At 41.7% G+C, this 17016-nt stretch overlaps 1 protein-coding gene across 1 annotated transcript in view; it reads left to right on the top strand.

The window, feature by feature from the left end:
• Positions 1–347: 347 nt before the first annotated feature.
• pex3 (peroxisomal biogenesis factor 3) overlaps positions 348–17016 on the top strand; it is a 73194-nt gene continuing 56525 nt past the window's right edge. The window contains exon 1 of the mRNA XM_060907598.1: positions 348–580. Coding sequence (XP_060763581.1) covers positions 508–580 — 73 coding nt within the window. The 5' untranslated portion in view covers positions 348–507. The remainder of the gene's footprint in view (positions 581–17016) is intronic.

The following is a 17016-nucleotide window of genomic DNA, read 5'->3' on the forward strand; positions in this document are numbered from 1 at the left end:
CCCGTGGCCGGCGAGGGCCTTTCTGTGTGGAGTTTGCATGTTCTCCCCGTGTCCGCGTAGGTTTCCTCCGGGTGCTCCGGTTTCCCCCACAGTCCAAAGACATGCAGGTTAGGTTAACTGGTGACTCTAAACTGACCGTAGGTGTGAATGTGAGTGTGAATGGTTGTCTGTCTATGTGTCAGCCCTGTGATGACCTGGCGACTTGTCCAGGGTGTACCCCGCCTTTCGCCCGTAGTCAGCTGGGATAGGCTCCAGCTTGCCTGCGACCCTGTAGAACAGGATAAAGCGGCTACAGATAATGAGATGAGATGAGATGACATTGATTTTGCTCCTGAATTTACCCATGATATGCAATCGAAAGGGGGTTCGAGGGATTTGGCAACCTGGTGTTTCACTAATATTCTGGTCATGTTGTGTGAAGAGCTGCTGCTTCTGTCTGACCCGGAAACTTATTCCTCCGGTTTATTGTTAGCCTTTCTGTAAATTCAAAGTGTGTTTATTTTAAAAATGTTGTCTTCTACGTGGAATTTTATCAAGCGACATAAAAGGAAATTTATTTTCGCCGGAGCTTTTGCTGGAGGTAATACACACACACACACTGGGTAAAGCTAGTCAGCTAGTTAGCTAAAGAGCTCAGTGTTCCATGTAGCTAGCTGCATTTTTTTTTTTTATTCTAAAGCGTATTTACACTACTATGCTAAACAATAAGTTGTGTAAGTAATTTAAAAAAGTGAGCTGCTGGTGCAGTGTTTTGAGTTTAGCAGGATTTAGTAGGCTAGTGTGGAAAATCAGTGCTAACTTTATTCAAGTGATTTGAGCAGCAGGATATTTTAATACAGTTGTGACGTCACAACCACCTAGTGCTCTTCTTACCTAATTATTAACCATTTTGTGCTTGCAGGGGGGGCAGGGGTGATCGGGGGGGTGGAGCCAGCATTTTAGAAGTGAGGGGGACAAATTGTTCAGAGGTCTATTGAGTGATTTATCATCCTCTCGCATTCAGTTGCACCTCTCCTTAGCAGCTAAAGAACCACATAACCCCAAACAGCACAGCACCAGGGACCCGACTTTCATCTCATCTCATTATCTCTAGCCGCTTTATCCTGTTCTACAGGGTCGCAGGCAAGCTGGAGCCTATCCCAGCTGACTACGGGCGAAAGGCGGGGTACACCCTGGACAAGTCGCCAGGTCATCACAGGGCTGACACATAGACACAGACAACCATTCACACTCACATTCACACCTACGGTCAATTTAGAGTCACCAGTTAACCTAACCTGCATGTCTTTGGACTGTGGGGGAAACCGGAGCACCCGGAGGAAACCCACGCGGACACGGGGAGAACATGCAAACTCCGCACAGAAAGGCCCTCGCCGGCCACGGGGCTCGAACCCGGACCTTCTTGCTGTGAGGCGACAGCGCTAACCACTACACCACCGTGCCGCCCAAGTCACAATCTATAAATCTATAAAGTAAAATTTATAAATAGAATTAAGAATAGTAGTAGTGACACAGCTAGTTATATTCTCTTCTCACCTGTGACCCTGCATAATCATCCCTGTTGGCCTCCGGTCCACTGTCTCCTCTCTGACCCTGCTCTTTCTGTTGTGGCAATAAAGATAAAAAACTATGTGGAAAGCAACATTTTGAAATAGAATTAGGAATACAGTAATAATAATAATAATAATAATAATAATCAGCAAATTCATGTACTTTAAACTTTAACTACCACAAAAATAAATTAAATCTTTACAAAAATAAGTCAAACGAACACAAATACATTTATATTCTTATTTCTACCCAGAAGTGAGTAATCTTAGAGTAGCCAAAATAGTAACGTTACTCAAGTACAGTTAGGTCCATAAATATTTGGACAGAGGCAACATTTTTCTAATTTTGGTTCTGTACATTACCACAATGAATTGTGAACAAAACAATTCAGATGCAGTTGAAGTTCAGACTTTCAGCTTTAATTCAGTGGGTTGAACAAAATGATTGCATAAAAATGTGAGGAACTAAAGCATTTTTTAAACACAATCCCTTCATTTCAGGGGCTCAAAAGTAATTGGACAAATTAAATAATTGTAAATAAAATGTTCATTTCTAATACTTGGTTGAAAACCCTTTGTTGGCAATGACTGCCTGAAGTCTTGAACTCATGGACATCACCAGACGCTGCGTTTCCTCCTTTTTAATGCTCTGCCAGGCCTTTACTGCAGCGGTTTTCAGTTGCTGTTTGTTTGCGGGCCTTTCTGTCTGAAGTTTAGTCTTTAACAAGTGAAATGCATGCTCAATTGGGTTGAGATCAGGTGACTGACTTGGCCATTCAAGAATATTCCACTTCTTTGCTTGAATAAACTCCTGGGTTGCTTTGGCTTTATGTTTTGGGTCATTGTCCATCTGTATTATGAAACGCCGACCAATCAGTTTGGCTGCATTTGGCTGGATTTGAGCACACAGTATGTCTCTGAATACCTCAGAATTCATCCGGCTGCTTCTGTCCTGTGTCACATCATCAATAAACACTAGTGACCCAGTGCCACTGGCAGCCATGCATGCCCAAGCCATCACACTGCCTCCGCCGTGTTTTACAGATGATGTGGTATGCTTTGGATCATGAGCTGTACCACGCCTTCGCCATACTTTTTTCTTTCCATCATTCTGGTAGAGGTTGATCTTGGTTTCATCTGTCCAAAGAATGTTCTTCCAGAACTGTGCTGGCTTTTTTAGATGTTTTTTAGCAAAGTCCAATCTAGGCTTTTTATTCTTGAGGCTTATGAGTGGCTTGCACCGTGCAGTGAACCCTCTGTATTTACTTTCATGCAGTCTTCTCTTTAAGGTAGATTTGGATATTGATACGCCTACTTCCTGGAGAGTGTTGTTCACTTGGTTGGTTGTTGTGAAGGGGTTTCTCTTCACCATGGAAATTATTCTGCGATCATCCACTACTATTGTCTTCTTTGAGCGTCCAGGTCTTTTTGCATTGATGAGTTCACCAGTGCTTTCTTTCTTTCTCAGGATGTACCAAACTGTAGATTTTGCCACTCCTAATATTGTAGCAATTTCTCGGATGGGTTTTTTCTGTTTTCGCAGCTTAAGGATGGCTTGTTTCACCTGCATGGAGAGCTCCTTTGACCGCATGTTTTCTTCACAGCAAAATCTTCCAAATGCAAGCACCACACCGCAAATCGACTCCAGGCCTTTTATCTGCTTAATTGAGAATGACACAACGAAGGAATTTCCCACACCTGCCCATGAAATAGCCTTTGAGTCAATTGTCCAATTACTTTTGGTCCCTTTAAAAACAGGGTGGCACATGTTAAGGAGCTGAAATTCCTAAACCCTTCATCCAATTTTAATGTGGATACCCTCAAATGAAAGCTGAAAGTCTGGACTTTATGTCCATGTCCATTATATAACTATAACTTGAATATGTTTCAGTAAACAGGTAAAAAAACAAAATTCGTGTCGGTGTCCAAATATATATGGACCTAACTGTAAGAGTATTGTTACTTTAGAATAATATTACTCAAGTAAAAGTAAAACGTATTTTGCAACAAAACAACTCTTAAGAGTACAATTTATCTAAAAAGTTCCTCAAGTAAATGTAACGGAGTAAATGTAACTAGTTACTACCGCCTCTAAGTTAGCTAGCTAGCTTAACTAACTAAATTAACATCTATTTGTCATCTTTTAGCTAAACATTATCTACATTCAACAGCATTACTCAACTTACACGCTTTGTTTGGAAAAAACTGTCTAAAGTCTTTAGCCTCTTGGCTGGTTTGCTGAACATACAGAAGCACTGCCCAGATCTGAATCATACCAAAGATACTCATACAATATTTTCTAAAGCGTCTCTGATCACACACCACAGCGGGGTTTGTTCACCGCCTGAGCTCCGCCTGCTCATGATGCGTTTAGAGGCGGCTCGGAAAAACGCGTTTCCACATGTTAAAAATGAATTGAGTGGTTGTAATGGCTGTAAAAAGTGTGGGGGACAGAGGGCACAAATACAGGAAGTGTGGGGGACATGTCCGCTATGCCCATGGGGGTGGGCGATACTGGAAATTTGGGTATCGATCCGATACCAAGTAAATACAGGGCTAGTATCGCCGATGCCGATACTTTTTACTTGAAATGTTATCAGGGACGGACTGGGACCAAAAAACGGCCCTGGACTTTCCCCCCCAAATAGGCCCACTATACTATAGCAGTGTTTTCCCCAGAAAAAAATTAAAGCCCTAAATTCTGACATGATAAAACACAGACAATTGAGCGCCAAAGGCACGAAGCGAAACTAGGGGGGGTCCGAGGGCATGCCCCCCCGGAAAATTTTTTGAAAATAGATGCTCTCAGGTGCATTTTCAGAGTCTCAGAGGTTTTAGATACATGATTATAAGATCGATTTTACCAGTGTTTCAATGATTTCTGACCTAAACAGTATTAATGTATACACATTTGAAATTTCACCTTAAAGTTCAACATGCAAGTTAAACTGTTCTGTTATAGATTCCTGAGGTATACGATAGATTTGAAAATCTACGGGGATCCCTTGCACTTAATTATATATGATCAAGTCGTGTTGTAACAAAAATGTGCATGAAAGTATGAACAGCGGTTTGCTCCATCTTACGCAACCCAATGAAGAGAATCGATCATCATGACCGCCTGTTGATCACAAAGGGATCTGAACCTAACACTACGTTCAGACTGCAACCTGAAACGACCCATATCCGATTTGTTGTGAAATCCGATTTTTTTTGTTAGGCCGTTCACATTACCAATTATATGAGACTTGTATGCGATCTCCAATATGAACGGAAAACGACCCAAAAGTGTCCTGCATGCGCAAATTGACACGTAATAAGCACATCTACGTAATACGTAAACAAAAAAAAAGCACACTCTTCAAGTTTGCAAGTAAAGCATGGAGATGAGGCGAGACCTGGCGATGTGGTTTTTGTGGCGGCGGTGGAACTCACACAATAATCTGATTAATGTGGGCAGCAGACTAATGAAACCGAAGGTGTCAAATTACTGGAAATTTCCAGAACAATCTTATCTTGTAATACAGGATGATTTAACATCCAGGTCCCTACCAAATCCACCATTAGCTTGATCAATTCTATAAAAGTCTATTTAAATTCTGAAAACTGTACAAATGTTGTTGTTTTCCACTAAAGAGGTGGGATTAGCCAACGCAGAATAGTGACGTTTGTCTCTTGTTGATGACGTGTAGGTCACATGAATGCGACCTGTCCGGTCAGACTGCAGTCGCATGTGAAAATAACGGATATGCATCGGATTTAGGACCACATATCCAAGCGGCCTGGGTCGCGTGTGAAAAAATCGGATCTGTTTCGTTCAGATTGTCAATAACAAATCGGATACAGGTTGCATATGGGCAAAAAAATCGGATATGGGTCGTTTCAGGGTGCAGTCTGAACGTAGCCTAAGACCTGCCACCTTAAAATAATGCCGCTTTTCCACTACAAACGCGGCTGAGTCGGGCTGAGCCGTGCCGTGCTGAGTCGAGCTGAGCGGGGCTGTTGGAGTTGCATTTCGACTACAGCCGCGCTGAACCGTACTGGCTGGAAGTGGGTGGACACATTGGGTGGAGTTAGCGAAAGTGGGTGGACGTCAGGTGATGTCGTTAAGCAGCGCAAACAGTGACATCAGTGATCTTTTAAGCGGTAGTCTCACGACCCGAATAGTAAACAATAAACATGGAGGACATGGAGTCGTTAGTGTTGCTGGTCTTGGTGCTGTGGCTTGTTGTCACCGACAACGCGGACAGATACTGGCAAGAGCGTATAGATGAGGCGAGGCGCATAAGGCTTCAGAAATTCTCGTAATTCGTAATTCTCCTTCTTCCGGGTTTACGGTGTTTACAGATCCCAGCGTGCTCGCGGGGCGTGTGTGGGCATGTGAGGACACTCCTCCTCACCAATCAGTGCACAGGGGAGTGTCTGCTCACGCCTCCAGCCCCACTCGGCTCGCTTTGGCTCGCTTCAGCCCCACTCCAAAACGGTGCGAGTTTTAGGGGCTAAGCAGGGCTGAAACGAGCTGAGTCGTGCTGTTTTTTGGTAGTCGAAACGCGAGCCGTGTCGGGCTGAAGCGAGCTGAAGTGAGCTGAAAAAGGGTAGTGGAAAAGGGCCATAAGTTGCTGTATTACTATAACTGTAATGGTTTAGAATGTTTCTGATGCAATTACTGTAATATATGTAGAACTAAGATACGCTGAAAAGAAAAGGAAGGCAACTGCATATTATAAAGTTTAAATTTTGGCACTTTATTAAATGGACTAGATTAAGATTAAAACATAATTAAAGGAAAAGAAAACGCAATTCATACATTTTAGGTTTGCAGAAAGATTATGTATTTATGAAAACATTCATGAAGAGAATTTGTTAATTAGGTGTCAAATGTAGCATAATTTTGAATAATAATGATAAGCTTATTTGGCAGCGTGATGTCACTGTGAGCCTTTAACGAAAGAATAATCCGGAGCCTTCTTTTGTTAAATGGATCCCAGTGACATCACGCTGCCAAAAATGCTTATGATGATTATTTGAAATGATGCTGTATTTGACACATTTGGACAACTTCACTTCGTGAGAGTGTTTATAAGTACATAATCTTTCTGCAAACCCAAACTAATGAATTAAGTTTTCTCCTCCTTTAAAGCAGATTAATTCTCCTCGGCTTTTGCTCGGCCCAATGTTGGCCGACCCTCTCATAGTCCATCTCGCTGTCATCCATGCTGATGTGGATCGAATTGTCCAGCGAGTCTTCTCCTTGCTTATTAAAGTCAGTCGGCTTTGTCCGTCTGGTGCGGGACGACATCGGCAGCCAATGAGATCGCTTATAATGAATCGGAAACTTCCGGGATGTTTGATGTTTTCTTTCAATATTTTTATTGGACGGTTTGAACACATGATCTTGACGTAGCCAACAGATTACAGTTTGTTTGCATCACACCATGCGGACATATTACTTTGACAGAATCAACACAAAACATTGAAAAAAAAAGAGCGCTTGTTTAACACAAATATCAGTCGATATGTAAATGGATCTGTTATTTGCTCTCCTATGTATCTAGTTACTTGCGGGTAGGAAATTTAACGTATCGGTATAAATCTAAGCGTATCGGATTTTAACTAAAGCGACTAAGTGTATCGGCAGGCAGAGCAAGCGTATCGGGCCCGATACGCTAAAATGCTTTGGGGAAAACCATGCTATAGTGCTATATTGTCTGTCATAACAAAACCCACACAAATATTGGGGCACTGATCCCTCATTCTGGCACTTTCCTGGACTCTCCCTGTCATCTTTAGAGCTGCCACTATCTTCAACCTGAATAAACAAACAATTGAAAAGATGAAGTTGGATGCTAATGCTATTGTTGATTATATCTAAACTATGCAATGGCATCTAGGAAAACCCTTCACACTGTGCACTGACATATATGCTTGATTAACATTTGTTTAATATTATTATTTGGAATGACAGCCTTTAAACCTGTACTTATACTTCAAAATTCTAATTTTAAAAACCAGCCAAGACTTTGGATAAACATAGCATTTGATACCTAGGCTACAGACAAGAAGAATAAAACAGATATGGAGGTTTTTCCTAAATCCCAATTACATTTTTAGCCTTTTAGGTCTATTCTGTGTAAAGCCTAGGTCACAACCGGACGTACGATTTTTTTGGCCGTGCGATTTTTGGCATTTCCCAAATCGCTGTGTTTTTTTTTTGTTCACGGAGAAAGACGCACGTTGGCCGTAAGTTTGTCTTGCAACCTGAAAAAAACGTAAGCGCCCGTAGAGTTTGTTTGATGTGACAAAGAACCTCTGCGGCCAGTCTACGGCTCGAAAATCAGCACATCACACGCACGCTCTCATGCGTTTCTTGCGTTTTTTGCACGTAGACCGGCCGTAGGAGCACGTACGGCCGGTTGTGACCGAGGCTTTAGAATTAGCCTGCTTGACACATTTTATAGTTTTAACATTATGCTGATTTTTTTTGGTAGGTAAGCCTGACAAACAGATCTAAAATTAGGCTATTAACAAATTGCACAATGCAATGCTGCTGTGATTAGTTATGATACCATTCAACAGTGTAGGAAATTCATGGAAAATATCAGCCAGACCACAGGGCAGGCATCTCTGAAAAGTTGCCTGCCCTGCTCAAAAGTTGCCTGCCCCAATTTCAACTATAATCCGCCGTAATATCGCATAATTTTCGAAAAATTGTAAAAGAGGCAATGCATGTAATGTTGTATCACGCATGTAATTTCATATATTCAATTTAGTTTTATGATTTATTACTGGAGGCGGCACGGTGGTGTAGTGGTTAGCGCTGTCGCCTCACAGCAAGAAGGTCCGGGTTCGAGCCCCGTGGCCGGCGAGGGCCTTTCTGTGCGGAGTTTGCATGTTCTCCCCGTGTCCGCGTGGGTTTCCTCCGGGTGCTCCGGTTTCCCCCACAGTCCAAAGACATGCAGGTTAGGTTAACTGGTGACTCTAAATTGAGCGTAGGTGTGAATGTGAGTGTGAATGGTTGTCTGTGTCTATGTGTCAGCCCTGTGATGACCTGGCGACTTGTCCAGGGTGTACCCCGCCTTTCGCCCGTAGTCAGCTGGGATAGGCTCCAGCTTGCCTGCGACCCTGTAGAACAGGATAAAGCGGCTACAGATAATGAGATGAGATGAGAGAGTCAAACTTCTACTGGAAAAAAAAATCAGTTGATTCTTGATTACTTAGCGTATCAGATCACGTGACACTGTTCCACAATTATCGACATCCAGATTATTATTTATAAATAAATAATCAGTATGTGGTATTAAAGGTGGGGTATGAGATTTTTTTCAGGAGTATTTTTTACCATATTGCTTGAAAAGCTCCTCACACCCATGTTGCAAGCAGTACAATAGAAAGTTTGACCCAAAAACGAAATATTTTAATCCAGTCTACAGTGTAAAATAAAGGAAAAACGTCACCCAATCCTATCGAGGTACCACCTCAAAATGATTGGATACTGACACGTCAATCAGACTGAAGCCCGCAAGCAGCCCGTCCCTTCTGTGTGTGTGTGTGTGAGAGAGCGAGCAGCCCCTCCCCCAACCCGCGCGCTGAGCAGGGAGAGACAGAAATGCATAGAAAAAGGTCCCTCCAAACAACGGGGATTTACATGAAAACGGAAGGAGATGGTCACAAAATTATTTCACAGTGAGCTCCACAAGGCTCTCCTGAACACACTGATGTATTTTTTTTTGTCTGTAGTGTAAAAAATGAGGTCAGTAGAGCGAGTTAAAAATGAGTGACTTTTCTGGCAAGTTTACAGTGGCAGTCTATGGGGCTGCGCACCTGTCCTCTCCTCACTTTCAGGCTTCTCATTCAAAAACTGCAAGTCCTATCGTGTAGGTAGACACATTGTGTGAATCAGGACAAATGTGGCTACTACTTTTGAGAAAATTGTGTGTATGGAGTGAAAATTGGGGCTGAAAACACAGTTTAAATGAGAAAGTTTGAGCTATTTTTCCAAGCTCTCTACACTCTAACTTAACGAGACGCGGGGGGTGGGAGCATGGCGAGGGCGGGCTTGTTTCTTTTCAAAATATGGCTTGCGGGAACCATTATTCCAAAATCTCATACCCCACCTTTAAGCTAACAAAACATTAGTTTTTATTTAAAATTTGTTTTACATAGTTTGTACTAAATATAAGTCTATCTTTTATATAAATATATCGATGTTGGTGTTTACATAAATGAGGAAGTAATTCTAATGTTTGTAAACAAATGAACTGATAATGTTTAACCTGTCGAATCTTTTTGTTCCACTTTCTAAGTATTTTCGTAGATCACATTTTGTTAATCATTCGTCATTGTTTGTATTACCGTATTTTTCGGACTATTGAGTAGGGATCGACCGATATGTTTTTTCAGGGCCGATACCGATTATTCTGGAATTGGAATGCCGATAACCGATATGTGCAACCGATAAATGTAAACATTATAATTCACATGAAATTAAACATAGCACACACTGACACAGACCTTCATATCCATGAAATGTATGTTTAATTGTAAAATTGAACATGAAATTTTGTGCAGGGAGATGCCAGCAGCATTTGTACAATAAAGTCAAACATTAGCTAGAATAAAATGAGAAATAAAATAATAATAAAATAAATATTCACCAATAAAAAAAATAAATCACTCCCTACTATATTACAGCTCACCATTTTCAGTGGAAAATAAATGAAAATACACTCTGGATTCTTTTACACTAAGAACTAAGTAAGACTTGGCAACTTCAAGTAGTTTTTAAATAACAAATCAAGTGTAGGGAGCGGCCTGCAGCATTTTTTAAAAAGTCAAATCAAACATAAAGTAGGCGATCGCTCCCTATTATGTAACAACTTAACAAGTAACCATCTACGTTCTAATGCTTTTAATGCCCAACCTAATATTCCCAATTTAGGAGCATTATATTGTAGTGAAGGAAGCGCAGTTGCTCTGCATGTTAAAAGCTCTGGTTAAAAGGAGCGGCTGCTCCTTTAAGAGTATATCGCTTTCCGAATCAGAAGCGCTAGCGAGGAGAATCACTTGCGCAAGAATTATAAATACTAGTGGAGTACATTACAGCGCAATGTGAAGTAGCATAAGAACATTTAAGTCAAGAGTTTAATTGATGCATTTCGTTCATTACCGTTTATCCAAGCAAGTGTGCATCCACGACACAATTAATTACTGAGCCCACAACAAGCGTCCTGACAAACTCCCTACAGTATTACACAGCCTACTAGCACCATATCACACCTGGCGTGTTTAACTGTTCAAATAGCGCTTTATAAAGTTACCTAACATATACAAGTGCAATGCGCTTTTTGAGCACGAGTCACGTCATGAAGTTTACTCATCACCATAACAAATAACCAGTAGGCTTGCGCTAGCCTACAGAACACAAACACTACGTTTTATTTCATCTTCCCTTGACCACCTCTCTGTGTGGCTGTCATTCTACTGTTCGAGTAGAACTACTGACACATTCACAACGTTTCCAGACGGGGATTTAAAAATGACTGCAGCCTACGTTATGCTGGGGACTGCTTACTACATTACATGTAGTTTCAGCGAGACTAGTTGGTTGTAGGCTAATTCAAGTGCTTCCTTCCGTAAGCTAAGTTTGCCTGGCTACACAGATGCAAATGGACAATTTTAACGAGTAGTAGATGAAGAATGTAAACATATAATGATGTTGCGTTTTTGCAACTTGTGTGTTTGTGACTTATTGCGGCAAAAGCAGCGTGTCCTTACCTTGAAGTGGGATCTGCTTCTGCCCGAGTGCCCGTATGGCCGCCTTGAAACAGTTCACAGCGGTTAGCTACGCGTGTTGATTGGCTACATCTCTTGTGCCAAACAAATCAGATGTTGTGGTGGGCGGGACCGTGTTCTTGAACGCAGAGAGGCGAGTGCAGGAAAGGACGTGCAGTGACAGTCGCGTTAGGAACGAAATGACTGCAAAAAGGCATGTTATCGGCATATCGGTGGAAATTATGGCCGATGCCGATAACCCTAAAAATGCAGAATATCGGCCCGATATATCGGCCAGGCCGATTATCGGTCGACCCCTACTATTGAGGTATTTCACCCACGTGACCAAGTCACGTGACGCAGCCATTTTGGACAGCACGCTTAAGTCCTTCAGTGCAAGGCGGTATGAGATGGTGGAGACCTTTGCACATTTTAACAAGAAAGTAAGCTGTGATTCGTGTTAAATTGGATCTGTCTTTTATCACAAACACTGTACCCAGCCTTGGTATGGAGCCCTGTTTATTTATTTCTGTGTCCCGTTTCTTTCTAGCCTCTGTTATTGCGTTTTATGTCTGATGTCTGCTACATGCAATCCTAGACAAATTAACACTGCCTTGTTTCACTGCTCAGATGGGTTAACAAACACTGACCCATTTACTTTTTGCTATATATTTTATCAAAATTGTGTTAACTGATAAACTAACCTGAAATGAAATGATCAGTCACTACGTTTACATGCACATAGAGAGAATCGAATTTCTGCCGTTGCTCGACTGAAATCGAAGTTCAAAATGCCATGTATACGCCTTAATTCGGCTGAAATTGAACCGAACTTGATTTCTCGGAATCGAGCTACACGACCTAGTTTATGCGATTTCTGCCAAGCTACTTTGTGCATGTAAACCCTATCGAGCTAGTTGTCGAGCTACTTCCGGAAGTGACGAGTGACGAGACCACAAGCGGGAAACACAACAGCCTCGGTCGGCATGACAACAGTAGTAGCGAGCAGCAGAAGAGGTCAGGAGGAACAAACGAAGAAGAGAAAATGGCGATGTAGAGCTCTCTGAAGTGTGGGTGGAGCACAGAGGACGGCAGGACAAAGCTTCTGGTACTAATAGGCTTTTTATTGTCAGACTTTTCAGTTTAACAGCCTACTTTTATTCTTGAGAGAAGCGCGCGTGGTGTTCTAGTCCCGGGATGAGCTTTCCCTTCTGCTCTCCCTCTGCCTCCTTAAATAGGGCGCGGTTACTGGGAAGACACACAAACACAGGTTAATTACCGTCAGGTGTACCGTCGTTCTGCCACTCACCTTCCCTGGCTCCGCCCTCCTGTCACAGACCGGTGCTTGACCACGCCCCCACTGCCACAGGCAAGCAGAAACGTGCACTTCTGGAGCAATGAGGAGACAGAGTTCATGCTCATTCAGCTTAAGGAGTTGAATATATTAAAATTCATGGACGGGAGAAAAACGCGCAATGGAGAACACGGAACTGATAACTTTGTTTATACTCTTGAATAGCTCTTCTTCATGACGACAACCGGAAGTGTACCAACACGATGGGGCGTGTAGCGCCACCTGTGGCTCGGGTGCACAATGCACCTCGCACAATAGCCCGATTTCATTGTGTGCATGTAGGATTGGATTTCTCTGGCACCCTGCTGGGACCTTCAGCTCGATTACCGACAGCAGCTCGATTTGGATATGCATGTAAACGTAGTCAGTGCAAAGTCTGGAGTACTCTGTTGGCTCCCAATCCTGTCTCTTCACAGCTGCAATCCATTTGGCCCTCTTGTCTGGGTCAGTAGGAAACCGGTAGTGATGTGTCGGTCGCAAACGATCCGGTTCAAAGAGCCGGCTCTTTGAAGTGAACGACGGGAGCTGGCACTTCGGTGGGAGCCGAGTTGGGGAGCCGAATTAGTTTTTTGTCCTTAGGTGCCTCAGAGAGAGACTTTCACAAAAAAAGTTGCTGTCCGATTGCGTCTTTGTGTTGTCTATTACCATTCAAAGGAAAAAAAGTAGCATGGCGTACGCCTACTTTTTTTGGTCGGGGGGGTTGATGTCATTCACAGCTGCGAAAATACGAAAATTGGCGTAATGCTTAAAGCCGTGGAGCGCAGGGGAGAGGAGTCTGTGAGGCACCTGAGGAGGGGAAAATCAGCTGTGTATTTTATATTGGTAATATAACAGTTTTGCATTATGTTTGTGAGAAAATAATTTATTAATTGGTAAGTAAGTTTTATTTCTATAGCTAGAACATTGTTACACTGCTATACTTTACAATGGCTACAAAAACTAAAAAATAAAATGGAAAACATCCTATTGATAAAATATAAATAATAATGTAATTAATTAACTAGTTAATTGCAGCAATTAAATCAAAAATAAAATCTCAGGAGCCGTTTGGGAGCCGAAAGAGCCGGCTCCTTATAGTAAGAAGAGCCAAAAGAGCCGAAATTCCCATCACTAGAAACGGGTAAAAGGAGCGTCCTGCACGCTGTCCCTGTCTGTTGTGGCAGCCCACAGCACATTAAGCAAACACCATGGTTATTTTCGAGTGCTTACTGACAAATTAATCTATTCTAGGTATCTGTAACACGTTTTTTTTTTTCAAGCTGGTTCTCCCTCTCTGTCTGCAGCGTTAGTATGTAGCTTGACGTTCAAAATGGCGGACACTGGGGCGTCACGTGACCCTGTGACGTCAGGTGAAATACCTCAATAAGTTGCACTTTTTTTCATGGTTCGGCTGGCCATGCGACTTATACTCCGGTGCGACGTATATATGTTTTTTTTTCACCGCGAGAGGGCGCTATGTAGCTTTGCATGCAAGTATGTGCCGTGTACTCTATCAATACCACTGAAAGAAAAAAAATACCGTTACAACTGACAACAAAACAAAGCATTTTTAAAAATAACTCTCCTTCCAAGATGAACTTTATTCTTCGTCTCTGATGTTGTGGTGTTAATGGTCTGAATAACGTTTAATGTTTTTATCTGATATGACGTTAACTGGCAGGCGCACTTTCTGCCTGTTTTTTTCTCTGAGCGGTTGTTGTGTTTTTTTTCACTAGACGGTTGTTTTTACTACCGTACCTGTCTTTGGAGATGATATACCTATAGCCTACTTGACCTCTGATTTGATGAAATAAAATTCGACAAAAATGAAGAATGACACTCCTCGATGATGACTACAGCTTTAATAACACAGATGAAAGAGCCATGGGGCGATAATAAGCCCTACCGGCAGGGCTTGAAATTAACTTTTTTTCTTTGTGTCCCCCAGTGGTCCCGAATTCTGTGTTGTATTGTCCCGAATGGAAGCAATAGTGTCCCCATTTTTTTCCTCTCTGAAATAACCAGTGGTTAATATTATCATATGAAGTTACTATTATATTTGTAACTATGCGATTTTGAACCCTTTATATCATTTTTACAATAAGTCACAAGACACAAGTGACACATGTCCTATACATCATCTACTTCAAAATTAGTTATTGCATTTTCAGTTTATTAAACTTTGGCGATCTCACTGTATGAATAGATACCCGTTTATTTAAAGGGACCAACTAGCTCATTCAGAAAATGTTTCAACTCCCTACATCTGCAGTACACTTTAGTTGAAAATAAGACCCCTTTTATGTTCATTTCATCTACTTATACCTTGAATATCTGTTGGCACTTATAAGGCCAACTTATAATTTTCACCATTACCGTTATCCATTTTTATGAACTTTCCGTTATCCATTACCGTTATCCATTTTTATGAACTTTCCGTTATCCATTTTATGAACTTTCGCTGCCGGGTGCAAATGTTAGCAACATCAGCATAGTGGCAGGTCCGAGCCTAGTTGTGCTGCTGACTGACTAAACTTTCTGAACTAGAAAGACACCAAGAAAACTCACTTATTCTGTTGGACGGTATCTTCCGTCAATATCATCCACATCATTCCTGTTGTATTTTATAACGTGTCTAACAGTGTTCATTAAGTTAATTCAGTTGCTAGCGTTGCCTGCAGACCAGGCGATGACACTTTGGATCCTGAAGGTCCCGGAGACGTTATGTCTGGGCTTTCAGTTTCTTCCCCGCGGTCGGTCCGCTTCAACCACTTCAGCATTTTTGTTCTGGCAAGAGTCGGCGCAGCGTGTGCGCTAGCAATTCCATTCCAAGTCCATATAATGCGGACTCCGGCCGAAGATTCTAGAACAGAATGCGCTGCTCTGTAGCCTACGGATGCAGGTGCATCGAAAGTGAAGCTACTATGTATTTTTTGCTGTTAACGTTTTAAAATTAAAATTGACAAATTAGGTGAATGTCTACGTATGTGTTACGGCTTTGTAAATAATATTAATGTAGAACTTTTTTTCTAGATCTGTTTTTTTTCCATTGTCCCGGGATTGTCCCAGATATGATAATTTTGTGTCCCGATGACATTTTTTATGGTCCCCGGGACGTCGGGACACCGTTAGTTTCGAGCGCTGCCTACCGGTAAAAATATTCTAAAAGCAAACTGATTAATGCATCAGTAATAGGCTACTAATATTAGTTATAATAATAATATAGGCTATTAGTAATAACGATAGTGATAGTATTAAAGATAGTAGTAGATATTTAAAATAATCAGACGAGGCTACTTACAGGGCAAAGGGCGCGTTATCACTGCTCAGCTGTTCGTTTATTAAATAAACAATGCAGTCGCGCAGTAACCACGCGCCGCTTATCAGATACAATCACAGATTCTATGGATAGAATAACCCTTCAAAAAAGTGCGACTTATATACGTCGCATCGGACTACGTTTTTTTCGTCTTCATAATGCATTTTTTGGCTGATGCGACTTAAACTCCGGAGCGACGTATAGTCCGGAAAATACGGTAGTTTCTAGTTTTGCAGTTTACTTTAATGTCAACAGGAAATTGATATTGTAACCCCATGAAAATCCAGGTCAAAGGTCACGCGTCATTCCTCAAACCAAAATATAAAATGTCTACTGATATTGTATGTGTGTATGTGGTAGATATTTACAACAAACTGCAAATAAAAATATTTTCTGAATGGAATAGAAAAATCTGAATATTTCAAGCGTGTAATTTTTTTTTTATATGCTAGGAATTTAATTCTGCTCTAATTCAATTTATTGCAATCGGATTCCAAATACTTTATAAACATTCCATTCTGTTATGAATCAGAAAAAAAATTATTATAAATCACAGCACTTTTATTTTTTTTAAAGTACTTCATCGACTTCAACAATGCTACACAAAGATCGATCCATAACAGTTGTAAATGTCACTTAATTCCACAGGGTGTCGATAATGTTGGACACCGGTGAAAGTGATCGCTATTATCGACACCTCACGTGATTCTCAAACACGCGTTTAGATACAAAATGGCGACGGTCAAATGAAGAGTAAGAAACAAAGCAGGTTTCGACAAAGAGATCATGAAATATCGGTGAATTTGATGAGTAAAAACATGTCCATGATCTTTCCACCCTGCTTACCTGCAATGATAACGTCCGGGTTTTCCTCAAATTGCTGATCGTGCTAAAAAAAAATTCCATCCCAGGTCTGTTCTGCCCCCCCTCTGCCCCCTGCCACAGATTCTGCTTGCACACCCCCCCTGCCCCCCCTTCAGCATCTGACATGTCATCCTCACAGTCCCCCCCCCCCCCAAACACACACACATCTCATCGTTCAT

Source organism: Neoarius graeffei, chromosome 2, assembly GCF_027579695.1.
Source record: "Neoarius graeffei isolate fNeoGra1 chromosome 2, fNeoGra1.pri, whole genome shotgun sequence".
Lineage (NCBI taxonomy): Eukaryota > Metazoa > Chordata > Actinopteri > Siluriformes > Ariidae > Neoarius > Neoarius graeffei.